An 18268-nucleotide genomic window follows, 5' to 3' on the forward strand; every position below is an offset into this window, starting at 1 on the left:
ATAACAAGTTTACCCAAAACCTTTGCAAAGAACAGAAACAAAATGACAAGAAAAGGCTGCTGAAACACTTCATTTCTGTATATGGAAGTGGCTGACAAAGATAAACCAATTAATATTGTAGAAATGGAAGCAAAAAACACCTCAGAATTAGAAAGTAAGAACTCAGTTTTGGAGAGAGGATGGTTTCAGCAAAAGTGGACCAACTTTTGCTTTATTGGAACTTTGGGAACACATAAACTGATCATACTTATCTGCAAAAAGGTTTATTTGGTGCTCAAGGAATTTAATGTATGAGAGCTACCGTAAATCCTTCGACAACTTCATGGGTGAAGAGAGCAACCCTACGGCTGAACAGCTGCAACGAGACTTATCTCCCCGAGAGTCAGTCTTCACAAATCTTGTGAAAAGTAGTGAAGGTGTAGTACAGGCAAGCCCTGTGGTAAATCATAAAATTGCTCAGTGGAGTTGGCGCTTCACTGCTGGAGAGCTCGTGCAGCACGGCTCGGTAAAAGCCGCCCTGCAAAATGTTAATCTGGGTCCCTGAATTGGCATTAAGTCTTCAAAACTTTAAGGGCTTTTGGTCGACAGAAACAAACAAAAAAGCGAAAGTAAAGCTTCGTTAAAAGCAAAGAGACTGATTAGATAGGTCCTCCTCCTAGTCAGCAAAAGACAAAGGATGAGTAAGCAGAGTTGTATCAAGATTCTACTACAAAAAAAAGTTTCACTAGTTACAAACTCAACAGCAGCACCGGCTCAACAAACAGCTCTGAGAGCTCTGTTCTGGGAGTTAATGTACAGCTCCACTGACGATAAAATCAAGTTTAGGTGTGGGTGATCCAGCCTCTCAAAGAGAGGTTTGGCAGAGCTGAAACACAATGAGAGATAGCTGTCTTCCAAGAGAAGAGGCCAAAGGAAAGTTAGTTGTTTCCCCCACTGCTTCACTCCAAATACTGTTCTCCAGTTCTGCTGAAAAACAACAAATATAGTCTCCCTCCTGCTGTGAGGGCAGAGAGAGATGGCCAGGCTACAGCTGACCCAGATCAGCAGAGGAAGTCGGGTCATGCATACATTAACAAGCTCGGCATATCTCTTCTCGTGAGGAAAGCAAACCTCATTCACTGAGCTAATAATGTCAACATAGGCTCAAGATTACACAGTGTGTGGGCTGCAGTGTCAGCGCTGACTAGCCTGACAAATTGAAGAGACTGTAGCTCCATGTTTCATCCAAATATGACTGCGCCCTATTTTTCACTATGATTGCAGGCTTAGTGTTGGGATTTCCTCGGTGGAGATGAAGAGACAGGTGGGAAAACAACATTTGGTGATGTGCTTGGCATTGAAGGACTGTTCTGACTGTTTGATGGTTGTTTTTCTTACTCACGCAGTTAAATGACGTTTTGTCAGGTTGTTTCCACTTCGGGTTAGTTCAGTTGAGTGTAACAGTAGATAAATAGCATAGATTGATGGCCTCTTTTGTGAGATAACATTATAACCTTTTTTATTAAAGAGTCACTTAACTCATTTTATCCACTTTGCAATGGAAAACAATGCTTGTTTCACTGTCGGGCACAAGCAGTTTACTCAAAAGGTTAATTTCATTCTGCTGCGTCTTCTATTGCTCTATCCACCTACATGTTCTGAGAGCAACAAGTTCATGGCAGCACAGGAATGAGTTCTTAAACCAGGACGAAAGTTAGCATGTTAGCACCCTGGGGTCTATCAGACTCAATGAGGACTCTGAATGTGTTGGTGGTTAGAAGCTGAAATAAGCCCAGTGGTTAACACAAGCTGAAGAGTACTAAATACCCCCACTTGTGAATTTTTAAGTTTTAATGTGTACTTAAAGAGGCCATTGCTAACAAGTGGCTAAATGAGACGACAGCGGTTGTCAGGAACATAAAACAGGAACTCTGACGCTAGTCCGCTTCACAGTCCTCTTGTTGTGTTTTTTTTGTGCTTTTGCAAACTCTTGTAGATTGTAGATTGGGTTAATAAACAATTTATTCAGCTAAAGGTTCACTAGAATGTCAACACTGCTGGTTAGCTTGTCGGAGAGCATCTGAAGCTAACAGTAGTGATGTAGAAGTCAGAAGTAAATCGCTAACGTTATGCTAGAGACCACAGTTGGCTGTTGGCTAAGTTAGTTAGTTTGCTCTCTATTCTTTGGAATAAACAATTTATTTAGCTACAGATTCTTTAGCTTGCCAAAACTGCTGGTTAGCTTGTCAGAGAGTGTCAAGCTAACGGTAGGTTAGCTATAGCATAACGTTAGCTTTTTACTTCTGTCAGCCATATTAACACTTCAAACATCATAAAAGTGGTGTTCGTTTGTGAAGATTAACCTGCTGAACAAAAGGCATCAGCATCAGAAACTTTTATTTTCAAAAAATCCAAAATCCAATGCAAATATCCCATAGTGAATTCTCAATTAACCTCATTGTTGGCCTACAAAAATACGTATATCCATACATTTTGTTTGCTCTCTATTCTTTTGAGGGTTGGTGTTAGGAATTCTGGGAAATGTGAAGTATGGTGGCAAGTTGAGGGAACATGGGTACAACAAGAACATAAGTGACAAAGTTAGTGACAAAATAAGACCTTGAATGCATCACAATGTGCTGTTATCTAAGAAACTTGATGTTTTCTGTGAGGATTGTGATTTAGCTGCTGCAGCAAGGTCGCACTTTTCTTGCTGAAACAGGGCAGTGTGAAAGAACTTGGCACAAACTAAACAATACTTCCTCCCACAGATCCCAGCGGCATCTGACCAGACTGCAATTGATACCTGCAAGGCAAAGGCTGCACCACTCGAGGTAGAAACTCATCCTCGCCGTCAGCACTTCTATCACCTCTGCAAAGCCCTCTCCTCCTCCTCCATCAGTGTGTTATCATTATCGATATCATCGTGTTTCTCATCATCATGTTCATCACCATCATCTGCAGCGAGGTTTGTGATGAAATGTTCAATTTTAATTCAGTTATTCAGGTTTGTGTAAATGTTTTGCTGGGACATAAGGGACAGAATAATTCAAATACACACAGCAAATACAAATAAATCCATAAATATTTGTAATTTATACAGATGAGATAAAATTACTCAGGAGAGAGGTTCACCTCAAAACAAACAAATACAGATGAGTGAGCTGGTGATAATTGCAGTGCATAATTCCAAGAGATTCCATAGAGAGACTCAGCCAATACCAAGAGATTATTACAATATTCAACCCGAAATAAGTCTAAGTGTCGACGAGCTTCAAACTAATGAAATGCTCCGAGGCTCAGGAATAAGCTTTAGAAGTGGGATACAGAGCTGCTGGATATGCTTGTCATAGAAAATAAAGAAATCCAAGTGACAAAAAGGTGCCTGGCAAGAGAATCAAAGGTTGATCAAAGAATTAAAGGTTGTACTTGCTGTACTTTCAAGACCAAAACCTTCTTCTTCAAGTTTATATCAATTAATAATTTCCACATTCATTTTGACATCGTTTCATAATTAAAAGGAAATTAACAGGACCATTGAAACTAATTTTCCACTTATTCTCAGGGTCAAATTCTGCATTTGCTCAATGGCTGAAAAGAGAATTCATTTTCACCTCCCCACTCAGCCAAATGCACTACTTCAGATATTTCAAGTATGACTATACTGGCTTAATGTGAACACTTAAGGGCAAATTAAAATTCCAGCATTTGTTTAACCAGGAGGATTATGTCTGTCTGCAAGGGATTTTTAAAGTAAAACACACAGAACCAAGTCCAACGTCTATGCTGCTGTCCATGTTTATTTTTGGAGTGTGGACCTGAGTCAAATGACTTGGACTAGGACTTTAACACCAGTGACTCACTTGATTTCAAGCCTTTTGAGATATCAAGATCATTCATTCATTCATTCACTTGAGTATTTATACATTTCTATACAATATGGCAACTATCTCAGTTTTATATACAACCCACTACAATATCAGCAATATAATCTATTAAGAGAAGAGTGATGGAACTTGAGTACAATTTCAGCACTAATTTTTATACTGTATAAACTTGTTTTCATAAGTAGATACACATTTTTCAATGCATTTTTTGTCAATGTTAATGTATTAAAACTACTGTTGTTGAAATGGCATTACATTTAATGAAGAGCATATTATTACTTGGTTGAGACTCACAACTCAAAGTTTAGGACTTGGGACTTGCCTCTTTTGACTTGAGGTTTGCTTGCATGTTTCAAAACAAAGCCCATCTTTGCACTCTGTCCCACTGTTTTCTGGTTTTCGAGTAAATCAGGACCAAGATATAGCTTTAAGCCCATGTTGCCACAGTCATAGTCAATATTATAGGTTTTATTGTGCCCACTGCCCCAAAAATACTTTTTCCTATTCTCAATCAATCAAGAATGAATGTAAAATGATGACATTTTCCCCCCCGACCATTACAATCACTGTATAGATGACTGTATACATCATCAGAATCTAAACAATTAGGGAAAATTATATTTTTATAATCTCAAAGATTCGTATCAGTTGATTATTTTCATGTCACTGATGTGTGAGAAGCCAACAGTACAGTATCTTGGGTCTTAGGGTGCGTATTAAAAACCTTGTGATGACATTTCTAGGTAAAATTATGGTTAAATTTAAAAAGGTGGTTACAAGAGTTTGATTGCTGACAACAGAAAAGAACTGACACCTTGCTAAACACTGTCGATCTATTTGTAACATCAGGGCTTTGAAAGCTGCCAATTTGTTTCACATTTGATTTACTTCAGCTGTATCACACAGACAGCCCTTTAGTCTCCAGTCCAGAAATGTCTGTCAGGCCTCTAACTGCAGTCAGATTTAACAAAGAAGTGATATTCCTATTTAAAACACATAATGTATTCTCTGTAATGGCAACTGGAGTCTATTGTGGAAACCATGAGCAGGCTGCCACCAGGACAGGAGAACTTTTGCATTTCAATTGGATTAGAAGTCTACCATTTTAACATTTCCACTCGTATCTAACATCGTCTAAAACCCATCACAGTTGTGAGCGAACATCAAAGAAAAGTGTTCCTGGAGTTGTGTTGCACAAAACAAAGAGGGCACTGTCTTCCCTGCACACACAGAGCTGAGGCTTCCAGGGAGCCTGGCAGTGGCAGATGGTGGAAAATGAGAACGTACTGAGTGATGCAGTAAATCTTCCCCAATAAAGCCAATGGCGCTGGGAAGGGGAATGAAGGACAGGAGGCAACATCCTTCAGTGATAGACAGACAAGAGGTTTGTGCAAAACATTCCCTGTGGAGTGAGATGGAGGTAGGAGGTGGGAAACAGTGGGTAGCATGCATAATTTGATAGACAAATTGTATTTCCAGGTCCACCTCAACTTCACTTTGTCCAAACACAGTTTCTGAAAGCTGAACCCAACAAGTAAAGACACTGAAGGGTAGAACAGGAGGAGCAAAATGTTATTTTAATGCCAAACGGCACCAAACAGCAGCAAAATGTGGCCTGCAGCTGAAAGCTGAAAGTTGGGGATAGTTAAGCTTTTGAATTGCAGCCAGAGATTACTCTCAGTAAAAAGAGTCCTGTGACATGTTGATCTATGTTACATAAGATTTCCCCCCCCTGCCTGAAACACAAAAGCATGTCACCTAGCTGCAGAAAAATAGAATTTTTGCAGCACGCCACATTTCCCCATTGCTTGTTGGGTTTTTGTCATGAATCTTACTTTTCACCCAAAAAGACCCAATTATCAACTCTCACAGAGGGTTTTCAGGTGTCGGATGAGCTATGGAGAGGTTTGCTAAAAGGCGTACTAACTGATTTTTACACTTACAGATCAGTAAGTAGTCCCAAGGAGTATTAGGAGTCCTCTGCGCCTCTAGAGAAGCTTTGTAAAGTCTGAGAAAGGCACTCAAGTTTCTTCATGCAACTCCAAAAACATTGGACTTTGATTTTTTTTTTTTTAGGTTTGGATGCTTTTAAAACAAAAGCCTTTCACCTGTGTATTCTGAACCGTATAGCCAGAGAAAAAGAGCTTGATTTAAAAAAAATTACTTTATTTATCCCCGAGGGTAAATTCAGTTAGTCTGTGTGCTCTTGAAGAATGAGACAGCATGGCTGTAGGAGCAAAGGATCTTTTGTATCTCTCTGTCCTGCAATGGAGAGAGAGGAGCCGTCCACTGCTTTTTGGTCCATAAAGGTGTTGTGTAGCGGATGATCCGGGTATTTCAAGATGGCCTCGAACATCTTGACAGTGCATCTCTCCACCACCTCCTCCAGTGAGTCCAACCTGGCTCCAACCACAGAACCAGCTCTTTAGACCAGTCTGTCCAACCGCCTGATAAAACATCTGTAGCATCTTACTACAGATGTCCAGAGATCTGAGCTTCCTTAAGAAAAAGAGCTGCCCCATTTTGTAGAGAGCGTCAATAAGTTGGACTAGTCCCTAAACACTATCCAGGTATACACCTAGATACTTATAACTTGGCACCACCCCCATGTCCACCCCACAGTTATTCACTGGTTGAAGGGGGGGCCTGAGCCTGCGGAAATCTGTGATCATTTCCTTCGTCTTTGAGGTGTTCAGGAGGAGATAGTTCTTGTGACTCCAGTCACTGAAGGCTTTTATCAGATCCCTATATTCAGATTCCTGTCCATTCCTGATACACGCCACAATAGCGGTGTCGTCCGAGTACTTCTGGATGTGGCAGGACTCGTTGTTGTATTTGAAGTCCGCTGTGTACAGTGTGAACAGGAATGGAGCCAGAACAGTCCCCTGTGGAGCCCCTGTGCTGCTCATTAATGTCCCAGAAATACTGTTCCCCAACCTGAGGAGAATTTTGTTTAGTATATTTATGTCCATATGTACATTTATACAAACCTTGCTTTGTACAATATTGGTGCATTGCAACAGTTTGGTTAAGGATCAGGAAAGATTGAGTTTACAGTATAAACCTGCACAAAAAAACATCTCTGCCTTTACTTACTGCCTCACAACATAAAAGGCACACTACTACCTGCACTGGTGCTGGATGTTGGCTTTGGGTATAAATCATGAGGTGTGAAATGATTAAATATGGATGTTGTTCCTTGGGATACGAGGCTGGTATTCCAATGAGCATTGTTTCTTTTTTAGTGTTGAGAGCTTCTTGCCCAGCAGTGCAGTAAAACAGCATAACACGACGCATCACAGAGCTGCGTTATCCTGATCAAAAAGGAATCTACTGAAGGAAACAACGGTTGCAGGTTGACATCAGATGTCCGCAACAACACCAACTTATGCTATCTGGCAGAATAACATACGAGTATGTCTCTAAACCTGACCCTGACCTCATTTAAACAAGCACTAATGTTACTTCCTCACTCGTAAAAAAAAATACTTTGCAAACATTCCCAAACTCAAAGTATTTCTCTCAAGAATATAAGCACACAAAGTAAAAAGTGTACCGCCACACACAAATTACCCAGCCTACCCATTCGCCAACACATCCACCTACACGTCCACCTACACACACTTACACAAGCTCTGGCCCTGCTTTTTGGACTTACTGATGCACTTCCACCGTCTCCAGTTTCTACCATCCTTGTTTTCATCAGAGATTTTTGATTTGATTGTTTTTTTAAGATCACCTTTTTATTAAAGACAACAAACACCTCTGCAACCTAAAATTTTGAATTTACCCCTAAAGGTTTTAGTCAATATTCATTTCATCCTCCATCCAGTAATGCCTTTGAGATAGCAGTCACTTTCTGTACTTAATGAATAAGTGATGCATATGCAGTATAGTACTGCTGTACTGCAGGGCTAAGCCTCCTGTGTGTTGTCTGCCAAAAATGTTCAGAGGATGGATTGCCTCCAATTTTTCTTAAATCTCTCTCTCTCTCTGAGCAATCCGCTTTTTCTCTCGTAATCTTTTTTGTGTTGCTTTGTCTCCCTATCCCTCCATCCCACCTTCCTCTCTTCCTCTGTTTGTTTCTTCTGTCCCTTGGTCCTGTCTCGTTCTCTCGCTCCCTTTGTGCTGCCTCTTTCTCTCTAATCACTTTTCACTTATTCTCCACTGGTTTTTTAAACCTATTTTGCCTTTCTGTCCCTGCATCTTTAATCCCTCTCCCAATCTATGTGTTTTTCTCCCTTCTGCTCTCGCCTTGCCTCATTTTCTGCCTTTGTCCCTCTCTTTCACTGCCTTTCGCTCTCACAGCTGGAGTGTGATAATTTCATCACCGTCATTCAGAAAGTAAACGACACAATCATAATATGTGGAACGAATGCAGGAAGCCCCAGGTGCTGGATGCTGGTAAGAGTTTCTTCAGACAAATTCCTTGAAATGCTATTATGCTCTATATTATTTTGCAGCCGCTGCAAATGTCCCACTTTATATTGGTTGCTGCCGTCTTGGAGCCTAAACAGTCTCAAGATCGATTGCAATTAGCTATTATGTATTTGCTCATTTATTTCTTCTGCGTGTGAGATGAAGGCCGGGAGTTATTTATTGCTACGAGGATGTTTTCACTCAGTAATAAATATGTGCCCCCATGGATGGGTTGAAATCTTCCAAACCCTGTGTGGTGACAAAAAGATAACGGAGTGTTATAATGCATAATGATGCATGCCTGGAATGAACAGCGTATCAAATGCCAGACTTCCTCCTGGCTCACACATCTCCACCCTCTCCCTGCAGGTAAATGACACTGTGCTGACTGACGTCCAGGGCAACGGGCAGATAGCGTCGGCCTCTGATATCTCCCCACCCTACCCTTCCCAGAGGTCCATCAGCCTGCCTGCAGGTAACAAATGCAAAAAGGAAATTACAGTTCGGCTTGCAGGAGTTCATAATTCACTGGATGGAAAAAATAATCAACCCTTCTTGAAGTATTCTTGACAAAGAAGTGTTGCATATTTGCCACTGAACCTGCTGAACCCTGTAATCAGCAGCTGGAGGCAGAGCACAGGTGATCCGAGTTCAGGTCGTTAGCCTCATGTGTGTGAATTTAGACCTGATAGTTTTCTCGTCACATTAGCACATTAATGTGAAATTACTTTGCAAATTGCCCAACTGCTGCAACAACTAGCTAGTAAAATAGATTTACTACCTCACTAAGCAAAAACAAAACACAAAGAAGAATTCACACCATCCTTCGAAAAGTGACAGTATCAGTATGTATTAAAGTGACAGTATCAGTATGTATTATTCCTCAAATCATGATCTTCTAACCTTAACTATGGTATTTTTCAGCCGAAATCCATTTGAAACTTTAGCCATATCAGTATCAATTTATGAAATAGACATGGGGATCATTTTGGTAACAGTGCATGTGTCTACATGCACAAAATACTCAGTTTGCCCTATAAGGTGTTAACGTGAAGCTGATGAACATTAAGATTCCATTAATATTTACCTCTTTTTCTCCTCTATGTTGCAATATTTGTGCATATCCAAAAACATGTTGACTTACAAGTGTTTTATAATGTTTAAAAGTAGATGTGTTTCCCTTTTCATCCATAAATGCTGGGCTTTTACTTTGGGCATGCATTTGTACCCCAGCCTTGCAAACCTTTGTGTAGAGCATACAGAGCTGACTGTAAACAGGCAATAGACTGTGTGATGCAACAAAAACCTCAACTGAGACACATATTCCACATCTGAATGTAAAAAGGCAGAATATGTCCAAACTGAAATTATATTTCAGTTTGGACACATATTATAATTAATTTGAAAGGTGCTATATTTCTATAGCACCTTTCAAAACCAGGGTTACAAGGTGCTTTACAAAATACATTAACATGGAGGCAATACAACAGGTAAAACAAAAATAACAGAACATCAAAAATAGTGAACAAGCATTTAGATAAAATAATAGAGTAAAAAATTAAAATATGTGTAAGAACATTAGAAATCATTGCACAAATGCCAGTCTGTACAAGTGGGTTTTTAAAAGTTTTTTAAAATGATAAACAGACTCTAGATATATGATCATATATCAAATATATATCAAATATGATATATACGACCTGTATCAAATTCAGAATACTCTTTTTCTGAATAATAATTAAATAAATGTGTCCAATGTTCAACCGATATTGTTTTTTTGGAAGGCAATTACAAACTGTATGTCGTGGCTCAATTTGTTTAAAACTGGCTGCAATAGTCATACAAAGACATATATTAACTTAAATATATGTATTAAGCAATTTGACACAATAATAGCTTCTTCTTTTTTGCACATTGCACATTTGCATATCAAAATGATCCAAAGAGCTCAGGTCCCACAAGGAAAACCTCTTATTATTCCACTCAAATAAATCAAATTCGGTGCAAGATTTTGCCATCCTGAAATGCGAGTACTATATTCCGAGACCCAAATAGAAGGAATAACAGTAATCATTACTCCTGGAAGAAACTAATCAAGACGACTGAAAAAAAACATTGGGGAAAAAGAGAAGTTGAGTCTTTTGAAATGGTGACAGTTACTTTATTATTTTAGATACCTTATTTTGGAACAAAAACATCCTCAATCCTCAGCAAAGACACTTGTGAGTCCCGGGCTCCCAGGAGTGATCTGTTTCATCTATCACTCTCTATTCATAACATGCAAATGAGGAGATGCTTTTATCTCAAACACCTCACAATATTTTAAAAAGCCAATCTTCTACAAGGTTGGTGTGTTAATGAATCATGTACTACTTGGCTCAAACATATGTCCTCTACCTTAAACAAGATCTAAAGTCTTTTGTGTTCCCGAACATAATGCTCTGTGCTTATTATTCAAAATACGCAGTACGCCTGTGTTTGGAGTTGATCCTGGGGGAGCTTGTATTTCTGTTTTCATTTTACATATCACTAAATTCTTCAGAGAATTGAACTCAGGAGAATAATTTCTGAATTACAAACCCTTCATCTTTTAAATCAATATTACAATAAAAGGTGCCTCACTATGAGAAGGCTATTGAGGAGTGACTGGTGCAGTTTTATCAAGGTCCTTATCCGTCACTGTTAGATTTTTAGCTGCAAATAAGAAGAACTTGTTTATTAATCCCTCTTGGGGATATTAAACTTTTCAAGCTTTAAAGTGTTAGTGCAAACACATCAGTTTTATTTAATTAGCTCCAAATCACAAACTTGTCTCAAAGCCCTTTTTAATCTGTTCAGTTTTCAAACCCTTGATTCAGATATTAAAAAAAAAAATCCTGTCTTGTAACTTCCCACCCCCACACACCCCAAAAAAAATGTTTAACGAGAAGAAACAGGCCGACATGGTCACATGGTTGTAATGATGTTATTTATGTGCCTTAAAAGATCATTCTGTATGTAGTATGTCAAACATAGCATCACCAGGGGATCACACCACCCTGAGTGCCAAACACACAAGAGTCAGCCATCTGCCGTTTGTGCATTCACATGGAAAAACCATGTAAAGCATTGCTAAAATGGAGATGTTATACAACTGACTGCACAAACAGCTTAAAAATGAATAAATTCAAAAACAAGTTTTACAGAGAAAACAAGGATAGGGCTGTGTAAAAATTGACCATTTCGTAGCGGTCTAGTGATCCAGAATATCCTTCAAGTTCTACTGGTTTTGATCTGCCCGATCCGGACATTATCACACTATTGAATGGACGCTTATCATCACATGAGTATGGGCAATTAGGGGCCTACTCTACCTTCTAGTAGGTTTTTTTGATTAGCCCATTCCATGCCTGGTTGCTGTTTCATTGCATCTGACTTTCAGTTTTGTTTAGGCATTGAAAAAGGCCAAACTTTTGTTTAGTTTAGGCTACAAAAGGACTCCACTAAAGTTGGAGCTAAAAAGTTTCGAGTCATGTGTTATAAAAGATCGTTATGTGCTTTTATTTTACTTTTTTAACTAAGTAGCTACGAGGACGATGTTGATACACAAAGTTTATTGGGATGCACTCCATGCCCCATACATCCTGAGTCCTTGTGGCAGAGGATTCAGGTCCTGTTCCTGAATCTCTTCCCAAATGTCTTTTCCCTCCATTCTCTTTCACCATCTAATGAAGCATGAAAACGCCCCAAAATAACAAAATACACAACACATGGAAGTCAAAGTCCTTGGTTAGTTTGACCCATCTGCCCACCCTAAGAGCTACTTTACATGCTATATGAGCCCCGTTTCCATTACACGCATTAGTCCCACAAGTCACCCCGCCCAAATACCATGCGTCTATTTCAATGCCACGAAAACATTTAGCAAATGTTTTGATCATGAGGACACTGACACGAGCGGTGTCGACTAACTCAGGTGCAAAAACGTCAAGCCTGCGGAAAAAAAAATGTGAAAATCGTTCAATCAGCCTGAAGGCAATTTCTGGACGTTCCAAAAGACCCTGCCTCAGACAAGTGCTAACATCACCCAGATAAATCGCCCACTACTCAGTCTAAAAGCGAAGGGCAATCAAAGAAACTATTTCTGCCACTAGAGGGCGCTGCCAACAACAGTCCATTGCATGGGCTGATTACAACCTACTACAAGCTGGAGCAGGCCTCGACTCGCCCATGCTTACACCAGGTGACAAATGCCCATTCAATAGTCTGATAACAAAATCTGCTGTTTGATCTGACTGAAAAAACCTTTAAAATGACATATGTATGTACTGCATAGGCACTGCAGGTTTAGTTTCCTTCCATTGCTCCCCAGTGTCACAGTACATACATTTTTATCTCAGGAAACTCAATATCTGGCCACATTTCAGCATCCGCAGACTACCGACTGTCTGGAACATTGTTTCAGCCTGTGTCGCTGCCAAAGGCAATATTTTGAAGGGTTTCATTATTTCCATCCCAGCGACACAGCTGTCCTTATTCAATCAAATATCATGTTTTGCAAAACCAGCTCAATCAGACTGAACAACATGCACTTGTTAGGGGTGTAATTCATCAATTTCACAAGGTCACCACGTAGAACTTAAGAGCCTTGCACGTCTCCACGGGGAATGGAACTCCTAATTGTGTGATATCGAGCAGCGCAGGGTCACATTAACTAAATAAAGATGTTTCAAATTAAAACGACCTTCCAGTGGTCACAGTGCACGTTGAGGGACGGACACATTGTCTGTTTGTTGAAACCGTCCAATGCCGATGAATAGTTTATAGAGACACTCGAGGAATTAGTGAGAGGATAGTTTGCGCTGCAGGACGCTCTTTCCAGATGGAGATCGATTGTTGGAGCAACGAGCCGAGCCTTTTCTTGAGTTGAGCTGCGTTCTAATAACGATCAGTCCTGATTAAGATGTTACTGCTACGATTTCAAATGCTTCCCCTCTGCATTGCTATGGAGACGGAGCTCTAAGTGGGGTTGCAGGAAAGTGGTGATTGGTGGCTGCTCATCAGTGCAGTCAGCTATTCTGTCTTGATGTCTTCTTTGCTCTCCTCCCTTGTTTTTTAATTCAGTCTTTGGCCTCCTGGGCCTCCTTTTTTCTGTCTTCACTCTTCCCTCTCTGTGTTTAATGTTCCCTCTTTGTATCTCCTTCTCCTCCAGCTTCGGTGAATCCCCCACTGTGTCACTTCAATCTCTCCCTCTCTCTCTGAACCTTGTACCTTTTTTTCTTACCCACTGCTCACCCTCTCGTCTCTGTCTTTTTTTCTCTGGCTGTCTCAGATGGGAGCCTGTATTCTGCGATGTCGTCGGTGGCAGGTCACGCCGGCTCTATCCGCCGTACGTTTGGCTCCCAGAAACTCCTGAAGACAGAGAACATTTGGCTGCTGAGTGAGTAGGAGGAGGGGAGTCACGCACAACCATACAGGTTTAGACTAATGAATATGGAGATGGTGGGCGGTACTCTCTGTAAATCACCCACTATGATATCCATGGGAAAAATAACATGTGGGTGTATTCACTGTCACAGGGTTTATGGTTTGGGTCACTTTATTTACAGCGGTAAAATGCGAACACATAATAGCAGCCATTTACACTCATATTCCTATACTATCCTGCAGTCTTTTTTATATAATTGGCTACAAAATGACAGTTTCTCAGTGGGTACGTTGATATCTCATTATTAGATCCACAGTTTGCTGGTGCAGCCATAATCCCGTCTTCACTGAAGTACAAGGAGGAGATCTACTTCTTCTTCAGCGAAATCAACAAGACAGCCAGAGTGGACGAGGAACCTTACAGGGCTCGTATTGGCCGGATCTGCACGGTAAAAGCCCCACTGTCATGCCTGTGTTCGGGGAAATGTATTAGGTCTTTTGTCACACTGCATACTAGAGGTGGGAATCAGCAGAGGACCCACGCTAGGGTTTTATCCCGATACTTGAGTCACAATATATTATTGGAATACAATATATTGCGATCGATTTAGCTGTTTAATTGCATTTTGTGTGCACAAAATTAAATTAAATCAAGAATTGTTTTGTCAAATAAGAGAAAATTCTCAGTCTATTCATCTCACCAACAAAGTATTCAGTCAAACTGAACTGATATCAAACATGTATGGATGACAACAACTGCAGCATTTTATCAATTTTTTAAAAACTAAGCTTCACTGCTCTGAACTCATTTTGAATGAACCATCAGAAAAATATCATAAATTTACAGGCACCATGTGTGTCAGGATGTAAGGCTGCAGATTCCTTAGATCTTCTAGTTTCATATGATACCAGTATCTCCTGCCCGCTACACCCTCCGGAAAAAACAAAAATGTTGAAAATACTGACGGCCGTCGGAACGTTACATTTCGATACTTGGTGGCCACGAATCAATACAATATTGCAACACAAAATATCGAGATACTATGCTGTATTGATTTTTTTCTCCCACCTCTACTGCATACCCATATTTCTGAGTTGTGAGCAGGCAATAAAATTGTTTCATTTGAATATTTTCATAAGCCTGGAGAATTATATATGAATATGGTATTTTGAAAGTGAATTGCTAATGAAATAAACTAAGAAACAGAACGCTTTGAATTTCAAAAGAATCCCAAATGTGCTGTGCAGATGCAACATAACACACGTACTACCGTCATATAGAAATTATTTCCGGCTGTCCACTTTCCACTTTTATATCCCGAACAGTAAATTGGCACAGAATATATTTGTAGGATTTAGAAAAGCTCTGCACACTTCAGAGCTGCTGCTCCTGCTGCTTTGCTCTGGGCAGAAACCTGAAAGCATTTCTTAACATTTCCAATCAGAGATGTCAAAGCAGGTGTTTCCCAATCAGCTGTCAAATGCAGAACACCTGCTGCCCTGTTGGTGCTGCTGTGATTCATGGCTTACACTCTGAATTAATCTTGAAAATTAACATTTAAAACATCCAAATCAAAGGATAAATGATAAGAGCAGAAAAGGAAAGTTTTGTGTGATGATTATCTATCTTTTGTGGAGTTTCTCCATCTGCTAATTAAATGAATATTTCAACATTTTGTCAAACTCTTCTTAAATAATACTTCTTTCCCCTCTTGCGAGAATTTACTTTTCATCTCTTTGCTCTGACACATTCCTTAGATAGCTTTTGATTTAGTTAGGTGGATTTTATTAACCTAGGCTGCACACATTGTGCTTAATGCTCAGACATAAAACAAGCAACATATTTGCATATTGCTATGATGAGGTGAAAGGACTCCTGGCGTCCTGGCGAAGGGGTCGGTGTCACATCCTGACGGGGGACACAATGACAAATTCTAAATCAATTTGGCAACCTGGCTGCCCTATTATGTCTTTGTTGTCACTGTGGTTTAATGTTATTTCCAGGTGGATGAAGGCGGCATCAAAGCTCTGCTGGCAGAGTCATGGACCACCTTCATGAAGGCCCGGGTGATGTGTGGGGCAGGAAACACCCAGCAGCAGTACAACAACATGAAGCAGGCGGTGGTGCTGACAGCTCAGGACAAGAGGGCTGGAGTCCTGTATGGCCTGTTCTCCAATGCATGGTGAGCTGGGACAGAAAAACACTTTGCATGCCTCCACAGTTTAACTACTAATTACAATGTAAAGGAAAGAAGGCACAAAAAAGCTTTGTTGTATTGCATAAAGTTACAAATATGCAAGTAAAAAGGAGGAGTTTCAGAGAAGCATAATTCCAGCGCGATATGTTTCTGAAGTTTCTGCTTATGCAATTTAATAACAGGGACTTAAATAAAGTTCTTCCGACTTCCGACTATTTTGTTTAGTTGGCCAAAATAAACTAATTATGGGTCAGGATCATGCAGCAAACCTGGTATATGGACACTTATGCTGAGGAGAAGTCAAGGCAGTTTTACACTTAGTTAAGGATAATGAATGAATGAATGAATTATTGTTTTGACTGCTTATCCAAACTCGGGTCGCGGGGGGCTGGAGCTAATCCCAGCTGACATTGGATGAGAGGCGGGGTACACCCTGGACAGGTCTCCAGACTATCACAGGGCTGACACATAGAGACAGACAACCATTCATACGCTTAGTCAAAAAAAAAAGAGAAAAAATACCAGAATGGAGCCGTAAACCTTATTCTGAGCTTTAAAATCAAGATAAAACAGCATACTGAGTCTAAATTAGCCTACTATCATTACTAATAGTTCTTAATGAGCATTTATTGACATGATGTTGTCACAATGCAGCAACATGAGGCTGGACACAGAAGATATATCTCAGGAGATTTGGAATTGAAACTAGACTTGAAGTTGGTAAATTTTGGAGATTAAGATACGGGGCCGCAGACTTTCATAAGCAGTGATGCACATTTTAGTTGAATAAAATGTTAAAAACATTTTATTTAGTAAGCTACATATTTTTACGACTGAAGAATGCAAATTGCTTTGGGCCTACACCAATGATAAATGGAAATTCAAATGTAAAGAAATAATCATTTTATTTAGTATACCTTTTGTTGCACACCAAACAAGTTCAATGGAGTGAATTCTCAGTGTTCCCAAGCACTGTACAGTATAATATGGAGGAGAGTGAGCATAATCTAGAGTTAAATATTGATGTCAGACTTAATGAGTTATATTCAGAAAATGTGTTTGATCTGTCAGAACATTCGAATAATTCAATGAAACAAACTGATAACACAATAAATGAAACAAAGCTAAAGAATAACACAGTAACTGACACTCAGCCACCCACACAGCGGTACACACCACATACCAGCACCACCTACTGACATGCTGACACACAATATACACACCCTCCAGTTTCTCATTATGTCAGGATTTTATAAAACTGTCTTGTCTGTTTTTATTTTCTCATCTGTCTGTAAGAGCAGTTTTCTGTGGGAATAACAATTCGCCGAGTAATTGTTCACAAAGTTGCAAGTCATGTTCCTGCGATTACAGCTGTCACACTTCTGATTAAAGTACAGGCGTCATCGTCTGCAGGGTGTTGCTAAAATAAAGGCTGTAATTGTTTACAAATGGAAATACTGTCAGATCTAATATTTGCACATTTTAAATTACAAAGTTTTTATACTGAAATACATGAATAGTTATCAGTCATATAAGCTGAGGTATGTATATGCAAATATACAAATGCAAAATCCTACAACCAATACGAGCAAGGAGGTGTATGACATGGCACTACAACACATGCAAGTTGGGGTGGTGCTTAGTCCATTTCAAAGCAGGAGAAAGTAGCTGTGTGGTCGTGTTTCTGGAAACATTTACAAAATCTTGATTCATATTTGATCATGCCTGTGTAGTTTGACAGTTTGATCTGAGTTTAATAAGTTCCACTGAATGCTGCTCATTAGATGTGGGAATCAGCAGAGGCCCCACGATACTTGAGTCACGATACGATATTAGTGCATTAGTGATTTTAAGCATTTTGAGATATAATGATTATTTCGATTTAACTGTTTAACCGCATTTTGTGTCCACAAAATTTTGCAGCGTTATTTTGACAACTTCCTCGACACGATATCCTAACGGTGCCTATAGATTCTTTCGATTTTCTTGTTTCATATGAAACCAATATATATTAAAAAAATAAAGAAAAATAAGAAAACACTGCCGGTCTGCCGGCCGTCGGTACACTTGATGCCAATACTTGGCAGCCATGAAGCGATATAAATGGTTTTCATTTGCCCGCCGAAGCCCAGGCCATGTCGAAATCTGTCTAAATGTGAGAGGGAACAGAGCAAATAAAACGCAAGCTCTGATTTCCAGGCTACAACCTCACATCTACAAGTGTATTTCATTTTGGCAGATTGTTATTACTGTATTTCTTTTTCTTATGAAGTTTAAATGACAATACACATTTTCCTTCATTTCCTTCAGATACATTTTAAAGAGTGTTACATTTTTATTTGAAGTTCTAGTTTCCATTCACAACTATACCGAACAAAT

General features: G+C 39.7%; 1 protein-coding gene across 1 annotated transcript in view; it reads left to right on the top strand.

The window, feature by feature from the left end:
* Positions 1 to 18268, top strand: part of si:ch211-113g11.6 (uncharacterized protein LOC559008 homolog) — a 49423-nt gene that overhangs the window by 9637 nt on the left and 21518 nt on the right. Inside the window, exons 3-8 of the mRNA XM_059338531.1 lie at positions 2751 to 2813; positions 8175 to 8270; positions 8655 to 8760; positions 13597 to 13704; positions 14001 to 14140; positions 15696 to 15874. Of these exons, the coding sequence (XP_059194514.1) occupies positions 2751 to 2813; positions 8175 to 8270; positions 8655 to 8760; positions 13597 to 13704; positions 14001 to 14140; positions 15696 to 15874 (692 nt within the window). The remainder of the gene's footprint in view (positions 1 to 2750; positions 2814 to 8174; positions 8271 to 8654; positions 8761 to 13596; positions 13705 to 14000; positions 14141 to 15695; positions 15875 to 18268) is intronic.

The sequence above is a fragment of the Centropristis striata genome, chromosome 8 (assembly GCF_030273125.1).
Source record: "Centropristis striata isolate RG_2023a ecotype Rhode Island chromosome 8, C.striata_1.0, whole genome shotgun sequence".
Classification (NCBI taxonomy): Eukaryota; Metazoa; Chordata; class Actinopteri; order Perciformes; family Serranidae; genus Centropristis; species Centropristis striata.